Source organism: Esox lucius, chromosome 4 (genome assembly GCF_011004845.1).
Source record: "Esox lucius isolate fEsoLuc1 chromosome 4, fEsoLuc1.pri, whole genome shotgun sequence".
Taxonomy (NCBI): domain Eukaryota; kingdom Metazoa; phylum Chordata; class Actinopteri; order Esociformes; family Esocidae; genus Esox; species Esox lucius.
The window spans coordinates 24,523,669-24,544,558 of record NC_047572.1 but is presented as its reverse complement, the minus strand read 5'-3'; the positions used below and the strand labels follow the sequence as shown (position 1 = coordinate 24,544,558).

The 20,890-nt window shown below is 41.3% G+C and overlaps 2 protein-coding genes across 13 annotated transcripts; both read left to right on the top strand.

Annotated features, from left to right (window-relative positions):
* Positions 1 to 1,926: 1,926 nt before the first annotated feature.
* On the top strand, positions 1,927 to 12,665 carry LOC105026157. Of its 11 annotated transcripts, none has more exons than XM_020045707.3 (10): positions 1,927 to 2,587; positions 4,982 to 5,136; positions 5,775 to 5,913; positions 6,180 to 7,027; positions 7,107 to 7,585; positions 7,715 to 7,848; positions 8,866 to 8,999; positions 10,410 to 10,570; positions 12,237 to 12,319; positions 12,430 to 12,665. In XM_020045707.3, exons 2-10 carry the CDS (start codon positions 5,005 to 5,007, stop codon positions 12,513 to 12,515), a joined length of 2,196 nt encoding a protein of 731 aa, XP_019901266.2. In that variant the 5' UTR covers positions 1,927 to 2,587; positions 4,982 to 5,004; the 3' UTR covers positions 12,516 to 12,665. The 11 variants fall into 11 exon arrangements, with proteins under 11 accessions (XP_019901266.2, XP_010895728.2, XP_019901267.2 ...); XM_010897426.4 differs by lacking the exon at positions 1,927 to 2,587 and adding an exon at positions 4,173 to 4,197; XM_020045708.2 differs by lacking the exon at positions 1,927 to 2,587 and adding an exon at positions 4,200 to 4,231.
* Positions 12,666 to 16,150: 3,485 nt separating this feature from the next.
* On the top strand, positions 16,151 to 20,853 carry LOC105026159 (gap junction beta-1 protein). Of its 2 annotated transcripts, none has more exons than XM_010897435.4 (2): positions 16,151 to 16,309; positions 17,452 to 20,853. In XM_010897435.4, the coding sequence occupies exon 2, from the start codon at positions 17,466 to 17,468 to the stop codon at positions 18,285 to 18,287; it is 822 nt and encodes a 273-aa protein (XP_010895737.1). In that variant the 5' UTR covers positions 16,151 to 16,309; positions 17,452 to 17,465; the 3' UTR covers positions 18,288 to 20,853. The 2 variants fall into 2 exon arrangements, with proteins under 2 accessions (XP_010895737.1, XP_010895736.1); XM_010897434.3 differs by lacking the exon at positions 16,151 to 16,309 and adding an exon at positions 16,614 to 16,954.
* Positions 20,854 to 20,890: the final 37 nt, after the last annotated feature.

The window sequence follows — 20,890 nt, the reverse complement described above, 5'->3', positions numbered from 1 at the left end:
TCCAAGCAGAATATTTGGCGTTGATGTCTCGATAGCAAATTATGCACTTCGGTTGTATAAAGCAGGTCCTCTAAAGACTGCAAAATCTTCTCCTCCATGCTTTCAACTGTATTACCTGGCAAAAACATGTGTGCCAAGTACAAAAAAAATACATAAAGGATATCAAAAAATAATAATAACGCACGCTAAGTTGACGCATTTGGTGGACACCGGGCAAACCCAATTCCAAAAAAGTTCGGACACTGTACAATTGTGAATAAAAACAGAATGCAATGTGGAAGTTTCAAATTTCAATATGTTATTCAGAATACAACATAGATGACATATCAAATGTTTAAACTGAGAAAATGTATCACTCTAAGGGAAAAATAAGTTGATTTTAAATTTCATGGCATCAACACATCTCAAAAAAGTTGGGACAAGGTCATGTTTACCACTGTGTGGCATCCCCTCTTCTTTTTATAACAGACTGCAAACGTCTGGGGACTGAGGAGACAAGTTGCTCAAGTTTATGAATAGGAATGTTGTCCCATTCTTGTCTAATACAGGCTTCTAGTTGCTCAAGTGTCTTAGGTCTTAGGTTATGTGATTGGTTGATTAGATAATTGCATTAATGAGAAATTGAACAGGTGTTCCTAATAATCCTTTAGGTGAGTGTATAAGAGTTATAAGAAAATGTCAAACGCATGATGTGGCACACCAATTGCACTGGTGTGCCACATCATGCAACATCATGCAACGCACAACTACCTTTGACAATGAATGACTACCGTCGTAACGCAGTACATTTGACACATCTGGTTTTTAATATAACTTTTTACTCTGTCACTCTGCAACCAAGGTCATTCATTCATTTAAATGAACACAGTACACAATTTAGTGGAAGCTGAAGGCCTTGTAGCGGTTCACATCTCTGTAAATTCATGGCAAACACAAAAAGTTTTCAAACTGCGCCATTTCAGCGCAGTTAGAATTCATCAACATAATTAGAAATTTGCAACAAATTTACAGTCCCATTTCACAAATACACCATGTTTGCACAGTTTTAAACATAAAATATTCGTATTTTTTTAAATAAGAAACATATAACAATATAAATAAGGAGTACAGGGGCATAAAAAAAAAGGAAACATGATTCTAACATAAATACAGGAAAGCACAGTTATTCTACACAAGGTATTCTGTTACCACAGATTTTATCTAAAATTTGACATGTTTCAATTTGTTTTTTTTATCTTTTAAGTTCGATATAGAATCAAATAACATTTCTTCTTCCTAGGTCTACTTGACATGCAACAAAGGAAAAAAAAAACTTCCTCTGCAATCTCTGATGAGAGACCCATGCACTAGACTCAGTGATATTTTAATCTGGAACTCGAAACCAGTTCCACAAAAAAAAAATTAATTGCAAACCTCTAATCAGGCACTTCTTTGGACCTATGACACCAGGTGGATGCTACGCCTGCCAAAGTCAGTACACTGGTCCAACCAGTAGCTGAATGAGATTGAGCGTATAGGACGTACGTTGTAATGACAGATGTGGTGAACTAAGCTTATTTTGTTGATATTGAGAAACAAATTCAACCCCTGGATGTCAAGTAGAGTCCATAGAGATTATACACATGCCCCAGTTGACGATGAACATGCTTTTGCAGAGCCCAAAAGAGTTTTGATTACATGTACTTTTATGTCAGACTATAGAACTTTTTGCAATTACAGATTAGACAGAACTGATATACTGCAGTTATCCATCTACTGCACACTGTTGCTGTCAGCCAGCACAAAACGTTTTTAAACCACATACCCTCATTGCATTTTCAAAAATGATTTCAACCAATCACAATGCTTGTAAACATGTTCAAGATTAATCCAATGATATTTGGGAGAGTCCATCACACATCATTTGGAGGCGGGACATCCTTCTGTGTAGAGCAACCTTGTGGGGACATGGTATGATCAACAGGTAAGATCAATTGAATGTTTAGCATGTCTAAATTAATATATGTAAATAAAAAATGCATGTGTGTATGAATGTCCAGAGAAGAATGTTCAATAGGTTTTGGCAAGATGTAGTTTTTAATACAGTCAGAAATTCAGTTTCTTTGTTTTGCCTCAGGGCAATGTTATGCAGCAAGGGCTACTTTTCATGGATCAAATCATGCTCCATGTAGAACACGTAATATTATAGCATTGTCACCATATGAATGGATATTCACAGAAAATAGACATTCAATTATTCTATGGAGGAAGTAATGATTCTAATCAGGCTGTTAGGGCCATTCCTTCATTTTCTTAGATCTACTTTCATGGATTCTGAGCTGGTTTTATTTTGGTGGTTTTTGTATGAAATGCAGAGTCCTCTACATGAATATGAACAAGAACATGAAGCTGTATAGTATGCCTTCATATCTCACATTGCACAGGGTCTGTGCAAGAGCAGCAAGGACTTGGAGCGAAAGAGGCCATCCAAGTGGTTGGCTCACCCAAGACTACACAGAGAAGAAAAGGCATGGACTCACTGCCTCAAACCCAATCTCATATTTTAGATTAGATTGGATTCAACTTTATTGACATTGAACAAGTACAGGTAAAGTACAACAAAATGCAGTTTGCCTCTAACCAGAAGTGCAAATAGAAGAGGGCAGAAAATGTATTAAGTATATGTAGGTTACAAGTGGAATGTATAGATGTGCAATGAAGGCAAATGCAGCACAGATGGCAAATCTAAATGTGCAATGGAGGCAAATAGGAGGGCATAAACAAGAATTAAGTATAGTGTATGTTACAAGTGAGATAAATAGTTATTGGGGTATAAATGGCAATTCTGAAAGGCATTCTTAATGCAGTGGGGAGAACAAGTATTTCATACACTGCCTTTTTTGCAGGTTTTCCCACTTACAAAGCATAAATAAGTCTGTAATTTTTATCATAGGTACTCAACTGCGAGTGACGGAATCAAAATAAAAATCCAGAAAATCACATTGTAAGATTTAAGTAATTAATTAGCATTTTATTGCATGACATAAGTATTTGATACATCAGAAAAGCAGAACTTAATATTTGGTACAGAAACCTTTGTTTGCAATTACAGAGATCATACGTTTCCTGTAGTTCTTCACCAGGTTTGCACACACTGGAGCAGGAATTTTGGCCCACTCCTAAATACAGACCTTCTCCAGATATTTCAGGTTTCAGGGCTGTCACTGGGCAATACGGGCTTTCAGCTCCCTCCAAAGATTTTCTATTGGGTTCAGGTCTGGAGACTGGCTAGGCCACTCCAGGACCTTGAGATGCTTCTTACGGAGCCACTCCTTAGTTGCCCTGGCTGTGTGTTTTGGGTCATTGTCATGCTGGAAAACCCAGCCACGACCCATCTTCAGTGCTCTTACTGAGGGAAGGAGGTTGTTGGCCAAGATCTCGTGATACATGGCCCCATCCATTCTCCCCTCAATACAGTGCAGTCATCCTGTCCCCTTAGCAGAAAAGCATCCCCAAAGAATGAGGTCTCCACCTCCATGATTCACGGTTGGGATGGTGTTCTTGGTGTTGTACTCATCCTTCTTCCTCCAAACATGGAGTGGAGTTTAGACCAAAAAGCTAAAAAAAACACATTACCTTCTCCCATTCCTCCTCTGGATCATCCAGATGGTCATTGGCAAACTTCAGACAGGCCTGGACATGTGCTGGCTTGAGCAGGGGGACCTTGGGTGCGCAGCAGGATTTTAATCCATGAAGGCGTAGTGTGTTAGTAATGGTTTTCTTTGAGACTGTGGTCCCAGCTATCTTCAGGTCATTGACCAGGTCCTGCCGTGCAGTTCTGGGCTGATCCCTCACCTTACTCACCCTTACTCACCCTCACTCACCCACGAGGTGAGATCTTGCATGGAGCCCCAGACCGAGAGAGATTGACAGTCATCTTGAACTTCTTCCATTTTCTAATAATTGCACCAACAGTTGTTGCCTTCTCACCAAGCTGCTTTCCTATTGTCCTGTAGCCCATCCCAGCCTTTTGCAGGTCTACAATTTTATCCCTGATGTCCTTACACAGCTTTCTGGTCTTGGCCATTGTGGAGAGATTGGAGTCTGTTTGATTGAGTGTGTGGACAGGTGTCTTTTATACAGGTAATGAGTTCAAACAGGTGTAGTTAATACAGGTAGAGTGGAGAACAGGAAGGCTTCTTAAAGAAAAACTAACAGGTCTGTGAGAGCCGGAATTCTTACTGGTTTGTAGGTAATCAAATGCTTATGTCATGCAATAAAATGCTAATTAATTATAAAAAAAATCATTCAAAATTACAGACCTCTACATGCTTTGTAAGTAGGAAACACTGCCGATTTTGCAGGTTATCAAATACTTGTTCTCCCCACTGTTTGTGTCATATTGTGATATGAAAGAGTTTTCCTTGTGTTATAGTACCCTTGTGGCAGTGTTGGTGCGGACTACTCCTAAAAATCCTTTATACATAATGATCCCAGATAACCCAAGAACATAACTGGAATAATTTTCCCAATCTAAAACCTAAATGTGTGCAAAGGGTTAAGGTCAAAACGAGATTACCTGGTACGTCGTGAATTGAATCCAGTGACTGAAGCCTTTAATACTTTTTGCAAATCTGATGTCTTCCCCTGCACATTTGTCGTATTCGGCAATATAGCGGTAGTCAACGCCATGGTTTTTGGTTGCGATGTTTTCCAATCAAGTCAGGCTTTGATTGGAAATGTTTGAGTTGAGTTACTAAAGTACGTGTTTACTCGGCATGGCTTTGAAAACTGAACGCATTTAACCGGGCCATCGCCAGTCCATGTGGTAATCACAAGAAAACGCAATTTAGAAGCTGAAGAAGGAGCAAAATACCATGAGCACAACGGTGTTATTTTATGCTGTATGACTGGGTTACACCGCCATTAAATCCCGAAAAGATACACGTAACTATGTGCTATGTCAAACTACTCTGCTTTAACACCAATAAATTCTGTTTAGAGTCGAGATATTGAGTCACAATCATGCAGCAGCCGAGTCCTGCGTGTCTTCCCAACCACCTCAATATCACCAAAATAGTTCTAATGTACAAGCTACTTGTATTGGACAACGCCATGACCACACTGGAGAGAGAACTGCGCCAGTTCACCCAACAGGTAATTTGCATCTTGTTCTAGTCAAATAATGAAACATGGTACAGTTATGGTTGCTGGAAACTTGTTGGCGCCAAGTGTTTGAAAATGTCACCTCGCGTGTAGGTTAAATATCGGGTTAGCAACACGTTTCTGCGAACACAGTTTACAAATTGGTCGCGGTGTATCACAACACTTTGTACTATAGCCCACTTTCTCGACCGACAAAATTTGTAATTAAAACCTTTGATTTTTTTATGAAAATTCAAAGAGAGCGTCTTTCTATTCCATTCACGTACTTCCTGGAGAGTAATCACAGGTGGGAAAATACAACATTGATTTCGGACCTGATTCGACGCTAGCTTGGAGGGGTTACTGGAGGGTTAAGTTAGCCCACACACCATTGATCATTTGTGCTCTCTTGGCAATTGAACACAGTCAAACTCCACTGCAAATTTGCGATAGTCGAGGAGCGAGACATGTTTCCTCCACACGCCCTGAGATTTGTGATTCCTGTCACACTGCTCGCCATATAAATACATTTTGTTGTTATTATTTAAACAATTCTTACTTTAGCTAGCTATTAAGGTGAGGTAAATGAACCATATAGTTAGCTATATTTTTTTATAAAATGTTCTAACACCATTTATGACTTAATTTAGGCCAATGTGGAGGTCCACCACTTCCTGAGTCAGCCACGTCATCCCGATGTGTTTAACTGTGACCACCTGATCAGGGCTTTGGACGCTAAATGCTATGCTATTGAGAAAATGTCGTTTGTATTCAGAAGCCTGAAAACGGGTAAGTTTGACTGAGTGATTGTTATGGAATTATGACTGCCAAAAAAAGCATATTGAAACCGCTTGATTAGTTATACCACTAAATTATGGTCCACTCCTAAATACATTTTCCTGCCTGTGCACTAGAAGATCAATGTTGTGATTGAGATTAACCGACATGGCAAAACTACCACTTACCATATTAAGGATTGAGGTGATTATTAGAAGGGTTGGGCCAATGTGGGATAAGGCCTGTCTTTTTTATGGATATTTTTTGTTGGCCAACAGATGTACAATTCAAATTCTCCATGTCCACAAGACAACTGGACAGCCTGTCCCAACCAAGGCTGTTCAGAGAGAAAAGATTCATGATATGGCCTCAGGTGCTGAAGTTTGGGCCCATGCTCCAGAATGTCCTCATGGCTGGCTCCATCACCAAGGCAGTAAAGACGCTGTCCCTGCAGCAGCTCAGAATTTCATCCTCCTCCTGTTTTGAAGATGCCAACTTCCAGAAAGATGTCTTCATATGCAGCATCTCCTCATTCTCCAGTCTCAATAAACAAGCAGAGTTGGCCCCAAGCCCAATTGTCAGCTCAGTCAATTACGACCTGACCCAATACAAACAAGCCAATCAGGGCCTGATCCAAAACGAACAAGAGAAGATCTGCAAAGTGAATACCCATCAGCCAAATACAGCCGAGGTTCAAGCCACTCAGTTTAAAGATGATGTCACTCACATCTCTAATAGAGCACTCAGAACTACCAATCTATGCCTACCTGCTCCAAGTGAGCTCCTTCCAGGAGTCAGGAATAAGCCAGCTACCCAGAAGACAGCTTTGGCAGCACCCCAACAAAATCCTGGAAGGGATTTCATCAGACTGCAGCACCAGAAGCAGACTTCCTCCCAGCTGATGCACTTCCTGCGAATCAAAGGCAAGAAAGATACAATTATGGAGTATACTGCTTCCTTTGACCGAACCAGCTACTGCCAGCACACCACCTCTGGTTCCACATCTACCACCTTGGCGACAACCTCTGTACCCCTCATGGAAACTGACGAGAATGTTCTAGCAACCAATGGCGGCATCTTGAATGAGCTGTCCTCTAAGTGTGCCGACAAACAACTGAAACAATGTGTAGGTATGACGTTGAGTCTGTAATGTGATGTCTGTATACAACAGTGCAAGGTTGACCTCTCCTGACCTCTCGTTCCAGGCCCCTGTCTTCACAGTGAAGCGTGCAGAGTCCGGAGGCTTTCTCCTATACAGTTGTATAATCGCAACAGAGACTGAGCTCTGGGACATAGGCGACATCTTGACGGAGGCTACGCAGAGCATTCCTTCCTCCGACGTCATCAACACCACCCAGAGCAAGATGGATGCTGCTGGTTCCCGCTTTCAGAGTCTTGTAGAAATCTCTAATTTGAGCCTCCATCAGACCGCCCCATCCAACCACAGCCTACAGAACACGGACGGAGATGTGATTGAGAATGTTCCGGAAGACATCAAGAAAGCCTGTCAGAACAGCCAGGACGGTTCGTTCATTAGCCCCGGCCACCAGCTGGGAGTGATTCCAGAGTTCCAGATCCGTAAGTTTGAGGAGATGGCGGTGACTGTCAGTCACGTGGTGCATCCTGGGAACTTCTGTGTCCAACATGCTGATGCCGACCTCAAGCTGGAGCGTCTCGATGCTGAGTGAGTTTCAAATGGCACCATATATACTTATTCAGAGTACCCTGTAAGTAGTTTTACACTGGGATCCCCCCAGGGGAAAAGAAGAATGGATCCAAGTCTTCACTCCACCATCTGTCTCTGTTGTTGTAGCAGTCTGGAAGACGGCAGTAGTTTAGCGGAGCTGAAGTGTATTCCGGACATCGGGACCTACGTCATGGCCTGGTTCCCCCAACAAGGGAGGTGGTGTCGGGCAGAGGTTTCCAAGATATGTGGCATGAGTGGAGGTACGGTGTCCAGTATGTTTGTTTGTTTTGTTTTTTAATACGGTTTGAAACATGTGACAACTAGTCTGCTCGCATTCTTCCACAAACGGTGTTCACTTGTGGGGGATGGGGTGGTTAGGCAATATTACTGTTGGAAAGTATAGGGTGTAGCGTTTAAAGCTTTACCCGGAGGAGAATTGTCTGTCACCGCCAACGTTTGTAAATCCTGATCAAAGGGCTTTGACTTTGGTTACCAGACAGCTCAATTTTGTATGCATGAACACCCAGAGACTAGAGCTCAGAGGTCCCTATGTCAATTTTTCATCAAATGTACCTAGAGAAGTTGAGATGCATTCAGACTGACCAGTACCTCCTCCATCAATGCAGGACAGTATAGCGTCAGACTGAACGGTTCCTCCTCCATCACTAGAGGACAGTATAGCGTCAGACTGAACGGTTCCTCCTCCATCACTAGAGGACAGTATAGCGTCAGACTGACCGGTTCCTCCTCCATCACTAGAGGACAGTATAGCGTCAGACTGACCGGTTCCTCCTCCATCACTAGAGGACAGTATAGCGTCACACTGACCGGTTCCTCCTCCATCACTAGAGGACAGTATAGCGTCACACTGACCGGTTCCTCCTTCATCACTAGAGGACAGTATAGAGTCACACTGACCGGTTCCTCCTCCATCCCTCGAGGACAGAATAGCGTCTGACTGGTCGTCTAACAGAAGGTTGTCATGTCTCCACGTTAAACAACAGTGTTCAGGATGAGGCCAGACCTATGTAAAGTTATTTGAGTGCAGCCTGTCTTGTATGTATACATAAATGCTAAGTGCTTTGTTTTTGTGTGTTACTATATCTAATAGCAATATTGAATCATCAAAGTGCGAGTAGGTCCTGAAGTTTATGGTTTTAACCCTTTGCCACTCACTGAAATTTACCCTCTCGCAGGGATCCATCAGCAAAGCGTCATCATGGACTGTGTCTCCCAAAAAGTTGGTATTTACAGGTTTGGGATTGTGTTTGTGTCAGACAACGCTGTTCAGGTGGAGGTGAGGAGGCTGGACTATGGAGACACTTCCTGTGTTTCTCTACGGAACATCAAGAAACTTAGTGCTGCAATGACATCACTCCCTCTACAGTCCATACAGGTTGCTCTGGCTAATGTGAGTGGTACCCCGTTATGGTAATATTTGTTACTCCGTGGTTACTGCTTAACACACCAAACTAGTCATTTACTCAGTGTGACTAAGTTGGATAATATTTAAAATGTTTTATTAATCCAAAGTAGTTATTTGGTGAGCTGCCAAATGAATTTCAGTATAGTTTTTTTGCATTACTAGGATAGGGAAGGGCAATTCACTAATTCTGTGGGATGAAAATAAAAAACAGAAATCAAATGTACCTATGTATACAGACCCTTTATTTAGTACTTTGTAAAAGCGTCTTTGGCAGTGATTCATCTATGGTATTCCGCTATCGGCTTTGCATACCTGGATTTTGGCAGTTTCTCCATCCCATTCCTCCTTACAGATCCTCTCAAATTCTTTCAGTTTGGATGGGGGGCATCTGTGAACTATGATGTTCAGGTCTCCCCGCAAATGTTAAAAGAGGTTCAAGTCTGGGCTTTGGCTGGGATTTTGCTCTATTCATCCTTCCCTTAAATACTGACCAGTCTCCCAGTCCCTGCCGCTGAAAAGCATCCCCATATCAGGACGCTCCCACCACCATGCTTTACCGTAGGGGTGGTGTTAGCCAAGTAATGAGAAGAACCTTGTTTTCGTTGGACATTGCTTGTCATTTAAATGTGATAGTTTGATTGTGGTCTCATCAGACCAGTGAGTATTTTTCCTCATGCTCTCATACTCATTCAAATGGCATGTAAAATATTTTACTCAGGAGTGGCTTCTGTTTAGCCACTCAATCCTAATGATCTGATTAATGGAGTCCTACAAAGATGCTTGTTCTTTTGGCAGGTTCTCCCATCTCTGCAGAGTGACCCTAAAGCCACTGGGTTCTTTGTCACCTTTACCAAGACCCTTGCTCGGTTACTTAGATGGCAGTAGAAAGAGTCTTGGTGGTCTTCCTTTTCACTGATGGAACCCACTCTGCTTCTGAGAACTGAATACTTTGGCTACTTTTATTACCATTTTCAGATCTATGCTTTGACACAATTCTATCTTGTTTGCTTCTACATGCTTTGTGACGTGTAGGACCTTATAGATGTTTGTGTTTTTAAATCACGTCCAATCAAATTCTCGATGATGATCCAAGAACACCTGGTGCATCCAAGCTCAATTTGGAGTGTGATGGCAAAGGGTCTGAATACTTGTGTGCATGTGAGATGTATTCTTTTTTTTAAATTGTATGAATTGGCACAAATTTCGAAATGTTTTTCTCTTTGTTATTATAATGCATGGTGTATAGATTGATGGGCAAAAATATATTAAATTAATTGTAAATGTACGTTTATAACACAAAACGTGCAGAAAGTGAAGGTGTCGGAATTCTTTCCAAAGGCACTTTAAATATACCCCACACCCCTTTATTGGTCAAACATGTTACATGTCCTGTAGGTGAACCCAGTAGACGGGTGTAGCTGGAGCCAGTTGTCAGTATCCTGGTTCAGAGACATGGTGGGGAACAGGACACTGTATGCACGGCTCTACACTCAAGGAGAGGGGGACATACCCAGGGCGGAGCTCTTCATGGAGAAGGGAAAGATGGGAGCTATGAGGTATTGGTTCATTCTGAAACACAAACTATACTGCACTATTTTCTTTTTAATGGAAATGGGAAATTATTTTAACATTTAATTCATCACCTTTTTTATCATTTACTTTTTTACAGTGACAGAACTTATTTACTGAAACCTTAATTAATTTTTCAGAAAGGAAACAAAGGGCATGGACAAAAATGATTGGTCCTAGTAACTTATTACCATCAGGAAGTGTCCGGCACTCCTACTGGCACTTGACCCACACCAGAGCGATTTTAACGGCTGATTTGTTAACTCTCAGCATGGGTTTGCTTTGTGGTTTTTGTCTTGCTGGAAGACTCAAAGTTTGACCGAGACGGTTTATGGATATTGGTTGAACAATCGGCTCAAATACCTTCATAATCTGTTAAATTAATTATGCCTTTTACACATTCAAGTACCCCAGTACCAGAGGCAGCATGGCAACGCTACAGGATTCTCAAACGTCCCTTACATTTAACTGCTTGATGTGGTTGTCTCTAAACCTAGTGCTGATCTACTTTCCTGAAGAGCTCTAGTTTTGTTTCCTTGGTCCATTGGCCAGTTTCACAGATGGATTTAGATATTTTTATATTGTTTTTTGAGAAGTTCAGACAGGCTCACTTGTCTCTCAGCACTGGGGTCTCCCTGGGCTTCCTAACATCTGAACCTGGTGGTTGGTATAGTGTCAGGGTTGGTGCAGGCTGAATCATCTGTGATTCTGGTCGGCTTGTAGATCTTTAGCTGTTGTTCGATGTTATCGGAGTGTCTTCTTGTGACCACTGTTCCACAGGCTGGATAACTCAGTTGACTATTAACAGACATTCTGATAACCTCAGACAGGGGTTTGATTATCACCATCATGACAGTGGCACTGATCAGAATGTTCTCAAAACTCTGTTGTTGTCAAACCCTATTCAGCAGTGTTTAGGCACCTGTAACTTACCTCTGAGAATTAACTTGGTAAACAAAGATCACTTGCCACAAACCCAGTGACTTAGAATACTCCAGAAGGGTGCCGATGTGTTGATATTGTGTAATTTTTTTTGCTACTTTGGTTTTGAGATGTTTGTTGACAGGTGTTTGTTTTCTTGGTCTTGTGTATTTGGTCACAGTGCCTGAAAACAAGTTTTCGCATTCAACTTATCTGTAATGAAATGTCAAATTATCTAAATCAGTGGTTCCCAACCAGGGGGACGAGGACCCCTAAGGGTACTTGGCCTATCCACAACTTTAGAACACTCATGACACCGTAGGCGTACTAGTAAAATTAATATGGGGGTACTTCAGCAGTTTTCAGACCAAGGCAAAATTCTGTTGGTGGTACAGTAATTGAAAAAGATTGGGAAACACTGATCTCAATGGTGTGTGAATTGAATCCTATTAACTGTATAAGGAATACAAAGCATTCTGACTACTGTATTATTGGTAAAAATATGTAAAATTTTTATACTTTTCATCCTAAATGCAAATCTAACACAACACATTACTGAGGAACTTTTTTATATCCGATTAATCAAGGGAGTAATAAAAAATGAGAATAGTTAGTCGCAGCCCTAGAATACAATGACTGTTTTTGAGTGGCCAAGTTACAGTTTGTACTTTAATCTTTTTTTCTTTTTTTTATCAGTTGTGATCATTGAATGAAATGTTTGTCCCCATTCAGGAGAGGAGCCTCTTTGTCTCAGAGACTGGCTCTGAATGGACATGCGAAACACGACAGGCTCAGGAAACAGGGCTACAAAATGAGTAGGAGCTGTTCACTGTTAATTCTACCCTTCACCACTAGAGGACAACAGCTTATGTACAATACTGCAGCCTAGTCACATTCTCTCTAAAGTTCTCTCTCTCTCTCATAGGTAGTGCCCAGGAGCAAAGCAAGAAACGGGAGTCCATGTGGAACAAACACCTTATATCCTGTTATACCCAGAATAAGAAGTATTGAGGCTGATGGGGGAGTGGCGCTTTAGTTCACCTTTCTCATCACATTAATCAGCCGTGCTGTTGACCAACCTCATCATTTTCCCCTTTGGCATGTTAAATGTTGAACGCATTCCTAACTGTACCTTTCTCAATAATAAAGTTTAAAAAACTATTTTTTTAATATTTTTTTATTGCGGAATTATAGTAAAAAAGTATGCTGGTTTCCATTACAGACCACTTCTTCTCGGCATATGTCTGTTTGCCTTCACTAGGGTTCATGCTTTTGTGACTCCCCAGTTGAATGGGGCTCCTGCAAAACTAAGGCTGATCAGTGAGTGTCCAGTCCTACGCCTGTGAATATGTTTGGAAAAACACACCGCAATCCGAGATGGTCGTACATTAGTTGAGACAGTGTCGCTGTTTGGGAAGGGATGAATTCAACAACCTGCTTTTTCAAATATTAAGTGTATCTACCATGATTTTACCAATCTGATAGAATGGAATGTATAAATAGAATAGACCAATCATTTACATGAATAAGGGGGATAGCATTTGAAAAACCTGCCCCATTGGTATGCTCTATGACAAGGTCTGATCTGCTGGTTTTCCTAACTGCACCCAGTTTCCCAGATCCAAATCAGGTCCTGGTACAGAGACTGCTGAGCTCTATACGAGGACTTCTGTGTTAAAGTAGTGCATTATAGAAACTGGTGATCTATAACCTAGCTAGTCTCAATGTTGTTTTTTTCAGTAACCCAAACTACATCAGGAAAGGAACAGCATATTTGGTTTTAAGGAATAACCAGACAACCAGGCCTCCTGACAACCTCCATGTCACGGCTGACCCAGGAACAACCCTGTTGTTGAGATGTAGAATAAGGTACAGCAAACTGGTTCTGGGTCATCTGATACCACAACACAATCTCCTGGGTTGTCTCTAGTTTGAGTGCATGTGTTTGTGCTATCACAGGCACTTAGGCTGCCGAATGTTCCTTTGAAATACTTTTACAGGATGTCTATGTCCACTGGCGTCTGAGCTAAATAAAACAATGTCTTCCATACACGATGACAAGGTGGTACAGAAGGTTGGTCACTTGAGGCTAGACCATGTTCGTGCGTCTGTGGTTTGTCATGTTGAGGATTTATGTTGGTCACGCCTGAAGAGTTAAGCTGCATTGACAATGGTGGATGAAATTACCTCAATTCCGGTTGGCATAGTTTGCAAGAAAGCTTGCTAGTGCAAATCCGAGGGAACACGACCGTGCTGTGCATCATAGCGTTTTTACAGTGATGTCCGTGAACAATTGCACTCCACGTTTTTAGCAACAGGGACATTTTGATCGATTTCAAAAAATGTCTGTATACTTTTTTTTAGCATACCTATTGTTCATTTATAAATAATATATAGCTATATAACAGCATTATACACAACACAAAATCCTCCCAAAACCGCGGGCTGTTCAAAGGAGAATCCCAATATTGTTTTCATTAGGTTGTGGTTCAGCTCTATTGCTTTAAAAAATAAAAAAGTTGACCGACACCTTTCGCCAGGATCTTCAATTGTATTTTACAAACAGCCGTGCTACAATCGAAAACAAATTATATCTGTGTTAAAGTATACCTCCTACCACGTAGGCCTAAAACGTGGCATATACGTGACGTTAGGTCAAGGATAACTGACGGAAACTATCCAAGAATACTCAAATCGTATTATTTTGTGGGATGTATTTCCGAAAATTGATCTGCCAAGCCGCGACTTTTTTCGTGATTTCTTGTGAGAAGATTGGACAAAAGGTGTGAGTTCTTCCAGCCATTACACATATAAATTGCCTTTGAATAGTATTCAGACCTGTCACTTTTTTAACATTTTGTGTTATTGACTTAAATTAAATTGACTTAAATTTGCCATAAATCTAAACGCTCAGTACCCCCCTACGTACAGTGACAAAGCAAAAACACATTTCCATATATTACAATTTCAATTGGCTGGAAATTATTTAGAAAGGCACACACCTGTCTATATAAAGTCCCACACTCACAGTGCATATCAGAGCAAAACCAAGCCATTAAGTCCAAGGAGCTCTCCATGGACCTCTGAGATTTAGGTCAAATTGGGACAAGCTTTGCTCTGAGCGAGGTTATAAAATAACCTGCTATGGCACTTAAAGTTCCCAGGAGCCCTATGGGAAAAAGTTTGGAATCACAGAGACTACAACTGGCTGTCAGGTCAAACTTAGTAACTGGCCAAGGACCTTTTGTGCAGATTCACTACAAATGCTGTGTTGCTTTGCCATCAGCATTTTATCAAAGTGATATTCTATCTGCACCAGAAACCCTTAAATTAAAATGTCTCTTCATATTTTCATTAACAATACTTTAAGAACATGCGCAATAGCCATTGAGAATTGAACCTCAGCGTCTCCTGAAGCTTGGACACTGCCATTGCAAATGATGCAACACAAGTAGTGATCAGCTGTCATTTATTTCGAAGGCGTTCCATAATAGTAGAGTGGCTTAATGGAAACCTATGCAAAATGCATATGACAGAGAGTGGGAGAGAAAAAAAACCTAATCTGGTCTTATGAGACTAATGTTAAACCATTTGGCTTGAATGCCAAGTGAAAACAAGGTGCCACTCATCATCTGGCTAAGTGGCTTCAGGACAAATCTGTGAATGTGCTTAAATGGCCCAGCTGAAGCCAACTGAACATCTGTGGGGAGACCTAAAAATCCTGACACTCCCCATACAATCTGACAGCTTGAAAGGGATCTATGAGGAAAAATGGCAGTTACTGCCGAGATTCAGGTATGCAAAGCTGGTTGAGGCATACTCAAGAAGACTACTAAGTAATGAATTAACCTCCTAAGACCTGAGCTTTGTTGCAGGAGGCCTAAAATGTCCACATATGTTGACACATGGTCTTGGGAGGTTAAGGGTCAATGTGCACATGAGATAATTCAGTTTTTCATTTTCGATAAGTGTGTTACTTTTTGTGAAAGTGGCATATTTTGTAGATTGGTGGCAAAAATAAATTATTATTTGTACATGAAGTTTGTAACGACAAAATGGGGAAGAAGTGAGGGTCTAAATACTTTCTGAAGGCACTACAATTTTAGGACTGAATGGAATGAATTGAGACCTTTGGATAGATCATTGTAAACATGCTAATAATTTTAGAAGACCACATCCTATCCCTGAGCAAACACCAGCTGAATCATAACACAGACATTGACCGTCCAAATTTTCAGTTAAACTGTTTCTTGAATGATTCTGCAAGCATCTTATTTTGCCCACTCCTCGCCTTCCTTTTTTATCAGTCTTTCTATTCTCTCTCTTTCTCCCTCTCACTTTCTCTCCTCGTCCTCTCTCCTTCCCTCTCTCTTCTCTCTCAGGGACAGTGGTTTGTTCAAAAGCTCTGTGCCCTCTGACCAGCACAATAAATAATGCAGTATGAGGCTCGTGCCTTTTGTGTCCACACAGATTCTTTCTTCTGCCTGTTCTGGTCCGCTGGGGGTAGGCGGAAGCCAGGGCGTTTCATCCCAATAACACTGGGTCTTGTTGGTGCTGAATGAAGGGCACCATTGTATGCTAATAGTTTATATAAGAGCATGTGACCACTGGGCTGCTCCGGGCTGCTCTAGGCTCTGCTACAGCACAGAGTAGTGGCTAGTGTTATGGGATTGATTAGCATTTTACCAACGCATGTGTGTGTTCACCAAGTCAAGAGCCTTCTGGTTTGATAAAAAAATAAACATTCATTTTTTGTTTGTTTAATCCCAACTTTGTACACATTTTGTGTACCACCACAGCTGAAGGTAAAATGCAGATGATCTGAGACTCTTTATTAACCATTTGGATGATGTGTTGATATGCAGGTCTAGCTGAGGGCTGAGGTAGTCTGGAGTTCTTAGTGAATTCTACAACATCAGATGCAGATTTTTGTAAAAGGGGGTCCAGGAAGAGGTTCATTGGTTACTGGCAAATAACTATGGACTAGTTTAAAAAAAATATATTGTCAGAGTTTACGTGAAGGTTTCCATGCATATGCAATACTTCATTAACAAAGTGTGAGATTTCTAAAGTTAATAGTAAGATAATTTAAATTAAGTTAATTACATTAGGTTTATGTTGTTGCTTGGAGAAGTCTGTTTTTCTGTCTGGTGTAGTGTTGTCCGTTTGTCCGTCTGAAGGTTGATCTGGGAGGTCAGTATTAATATGTGCTGTATGAATCATGTGTCTCCATTATCGTTTTGCTATTGGCCATTGGAGGATTAAGCCGTGTGACGTTGCATTACGATAGGCCATCGCCCAAGATTCTTAAAGCGCAGGTCAGAAATTGGCCAGGTCTTGTTTGGTGTTGCGACCCAACCACTCAATGTCAATGGCGAAGCTACTCCTGAAGGTGGTGGTTTACGGACCCACTGATGCTACGGAAACCGCCGGCTAAGAATGGGTGGATGGTAGGCAGTTTAAGGACATAGTTTGGTCTGATGGAATTAATATTGATTGTAGAATTAATATTTTAATTGTGTCTCAGCTGGATTTCAGTTAGCATTTCCGATGATTGTATAATTTACCTCAGATTTATCTTTCAGAAACCTTTACCCATATAGCACGTTTGACTGAATGCACATTGACATTAAAAATGACCATCACAAATGCTTTCTATTGGACTGTATAGTCAATTATTTCCTTTATAGGGCGACAGTCTGTAATTTCCCTGTGGGGGGATGCCATGGCGACGAGGCCAAGGTTTCCAACCCTGTTGTTGGGGGTCAGTAAGGTGTTGGTTGTGTCCCTAAACTGGCACATCTGATTCAGTTGTTTAACTATCATAAGTGTGCCGGTTCAGGGCTCAAACCAATATGTCAAATGTTTTGTCACAAGGAAGGTGTCTGGAGTAGTTCATGAGGCTGAATTGTCAGCTACATTTTCTTTTGTTGTTTCTGCTCTCCAGACCTGGAATCGAAAATGAACTGGGGGTCCTTTTACGCCGTGATCAGCGGTGTAAACAGGCATTCCACTGGCATTGGCCGCATCTGGCTCTCCGTCATCTTCATCTTTCGTATCATGGTCCTCGTTGTGGCGGCCGAGTCTGTCTGGGGCGACGAGAAGTCCGGCTTCACCTGTAACACCCAGCAGCCCGGTTGCAACTCCGTCTGCTACGACCAGTTCTTCCCCATCTCTCACATTCGACTCTGGGCCTTGCAGCTCATCCTGGTGTCCACCCCTGCTCTCCTGGTGGCCATGCACGTAGCCCATCGCAGGCACGTCGACAAAAAGATCCTCAAGAAGTCTGGACGTGGTTCCCCCAAGGAGCTAGAACAACTCAAGAAACAAAAGTTCCAGATCATTGGTGCCCTCTGGTGGACCTATTTGATCAGTGTGTTGTTTAGGATTGTTCTAGAAGTCAGCTTCCTGTACATATTCTACTTGATCTATCCTGACTTCAAGATGTTCCGTCTGGTCAAATGTGACTCGTACCCCTGCCCCAACACGGTGGACTGCTTCGTGTCACGGCCCACTGAGAAAACCATCTTCACTGTGTTCATGCTCTCTGTGTCCGGGGTGTGTGTTCTCCTCAACCTGGCTGAGGTAGCCTACTTGATTGGCCGGGCCTGTCTGAGGTGTATCCATGGTAACCAGGAAAATACCAAATTGGCATGGATCGGTACAAAACTGTCTTCTTACAAACAGAATGAGATCAACCAGATGATCACTGATCAGTCCAAGTTCAAGTTTAATACTAGGAAGAGCTCTATGGAGAAAGGAGATAGGTGTTCTGCATTCTGATAGACTATCCTGAAGTGTTCAGTTTTAAGGGCTGCCTGGTCTTCCCTAGCCTGACTCACACCAGGCCAATGCAAAGCACTTTAAGTTTATGTTTTCGCATCTACAGCGCTTTTAACAGACAGTAACCTGCTCTGAAATATGTACAGTAGATCATCATGTAGTAGCTCCAGAAACAAATAAATAATTAGTGTCTTTCATTCACATGTGTGAAAAAAATCCATTAACTTATTTATCTACCAATCCGTTTATTCTAGTTACTGGTGCTCGTTGTTACTCCTCCCTGACAGGTCGCAGAGATCACAGAGTCCCCAGACAGGCTGTGAATCTGGATGAGGGTGTGAGAATGTTGTCACATGGTGATTGACATTATGTCTCATCAGAATCTTCACCAGTTGGACCAAAGGATAAAGGATCATTTGTTTTAACAAAAGACCTTCGGGACCAAAATTCTGTAGAACCGAGAAATACAAGACTTTCTGGACCAAACCAGTACTGAGAAACACATTGTATTGGAACTCAGTGAGTCACTGCTTTGTGGAATAATCCTCCCACTCAATGGGCTGATGACTTGTCGTTGTGGAGAAACTGTAAAACATACGGTTGGATTTTTACATAGTTTACAATACTGTCAACAGGTTACGAATACTGACGTGGAAACTTCATTCATTTATGCAGATACATTCAAATGGTATGCACAAGTAAATGTTACGCTGGTAATGTACATAAAACACCCCATTATCCCTTTAACCGTTAGAAACCTGTTCTGATCTAAGTATTGGAATATTGTAAGGTACTGACCTTTACAGAGGCTGCTTACTGATATTTGATATTCAATAGACCCATATCATGTTCTAAATTTTATCAGTTAACATTTGTCTGCCATGTTGTATATAGCATCAGGAGCTATTGCTACATTATAACAGGTCTTACTATGGTTCAGACATGTTAAACATCAGTCTCCTGACATGATGGGTCAATGACTGTTGCTAGTCAATGAACTGTGTTTGAACTGCTCTTTATACAGAATCTGTCCGCTGACTATTTCAGTCACAGAAATTGTGGTGTTGTTAAGAGGTCATGTGATGCAGAGTATTAACTATGAATAGGCAAGATAAGAGAGAGAACTCAGTCTTAGTCTTCTTTCTTTAGACTTTGACATTGTCATGGAAACTAGATTAACCAATAAACCCCTGGCTCTGCATTGGTTGGAATCAGGCTGCTAAAGAAATAGAGTTGTACACTAAATACGTTCCCAACATTTGAATGGGTACTCCTAATTTCTGCCTTTTAAAATTGACATTACCCTTTCCTACAACATAAATTAATGTAACATTTTTTATACAATAAAATATTTTTTATTTCCATAACAGTATTTATTGTACACATTATTAAATGCTTATTGTAGTTAAGTTTTCCTGTACAGTAAAACAAATCTGTTTCCAGGTTGTCATTTTATTTTTGTTGATCTTCTGTATCAATCAAAGGGTTATCAATGTATTACAAGATGTAAGAATTTAACCAGTGCTTGTCATTCACTTTCCTGTATAGACGCTTGATATTAAGGATTAATTTACATCTATGTAGGGTTGCTAAATTCTGGTAAGGTTCACAGATTTTCCAGACATCTGGTTGGAGGATTCAAACTTTCGGATTATTATTCCCTTCTGATTCTGAGAACTAGATTTACAACAGTGATTTCTGGAAAACTGGACAAAAAGAATTTGGGGGATCCCTACATATGTAGGTTAACACTTCGGTCCTAATGACATTGACATAAATATGACAGGTGTAACAATGTACATATGTATATTACTGTACAGGAATAAAAAGAATAAATGCATAATGATTTGAAGTCATGTGTAGTTTAATGCATGTGCAGCATCTACTACTTTTCTAGGCATTCAGATAATACATGACAGAGAAAAAGGACAGCTAGACAGGAAGAACACGGGATAATATTAACAAAATTAAAAAGATTACATTTCCAAGGTTTTCCTGGGGGAGGTGTGCTGAAAATCAAAAGATTTCCGGACAGAATGTCTTGGAAAAAGTCCAAAATGCTGGGGAAGATTTTTTTCAAACCTTACGTTGAGCGACAATCCAAAGTGCCAGCATAGGTGCGTTGTGGTATGTTGTTACAGATGTCGTGTCGTAGTAGGAAAGCCATGTCATTACCAAATGTTGTAGGTCGATTCCTCAATGTATTGCAAATCCATGTAGTTGTGTGTGTCTGCATCTGTGTTTGTTTACAAGCATGGCATCCCTAGCTCCCGGCTAGCAGTCAACCTGGACTGGACGTCTCCATAGGATCTTTTCAGTTCCCTGTCCGCCTGTTTCTGCTGTCTGTCATTCTTTCTGTTTTACTCCTGCCATTGGTGGCTTCAACATTCCTCGACTGCCTGTCATTGGTGGCTTCGGGTTCCAAACTGCTGCTCTCCTCCAAGGCAGTGTCCCACATTGCACCCTATTCCCTATCTAGTGGCCTACTTTTCACCCGCTGTGGTCATGCATAGAGACCTGGTCTAACGTAGGGTGCCATTTAAGACCCCCTTCCCACCTTAGTGATAGGCGAGACACCCTCTCCCTATATTTAGCGCCAAGCA

Bases quoted from the DNA above. Each gene is read 5' to 3' on its own strand.
- LOC105026157 (XM_020045707.3), top strand. From the start codon at position 5,005: ATGCAGCAGCCGAGTCCTGCGTGTCTTCCCAACCACCTCAATATCACC. The intron at 9,000-10,409 runs GTGAGTGGTACC...CATGTCCTGTAG, and splicing joins TACAGGTTGCTCTGGCTAAT to GTGAACCCAGTAGACGGGTG. The intron at 12,320-12,429 runs GTAGGAGCTGTT...TCTCTCTCATAG, and splicing joins GAAACAGGGCTACAAAATGA to GTAGTGCCCAGGAGCAAAGC.
- LOC105026159 (XM_010897435.4), top strand. From the start codon at position 17,466: ATGAACTGGGGGTCCTTTTACGCCGTGATCAGCGGTGTAAACAGGCAT.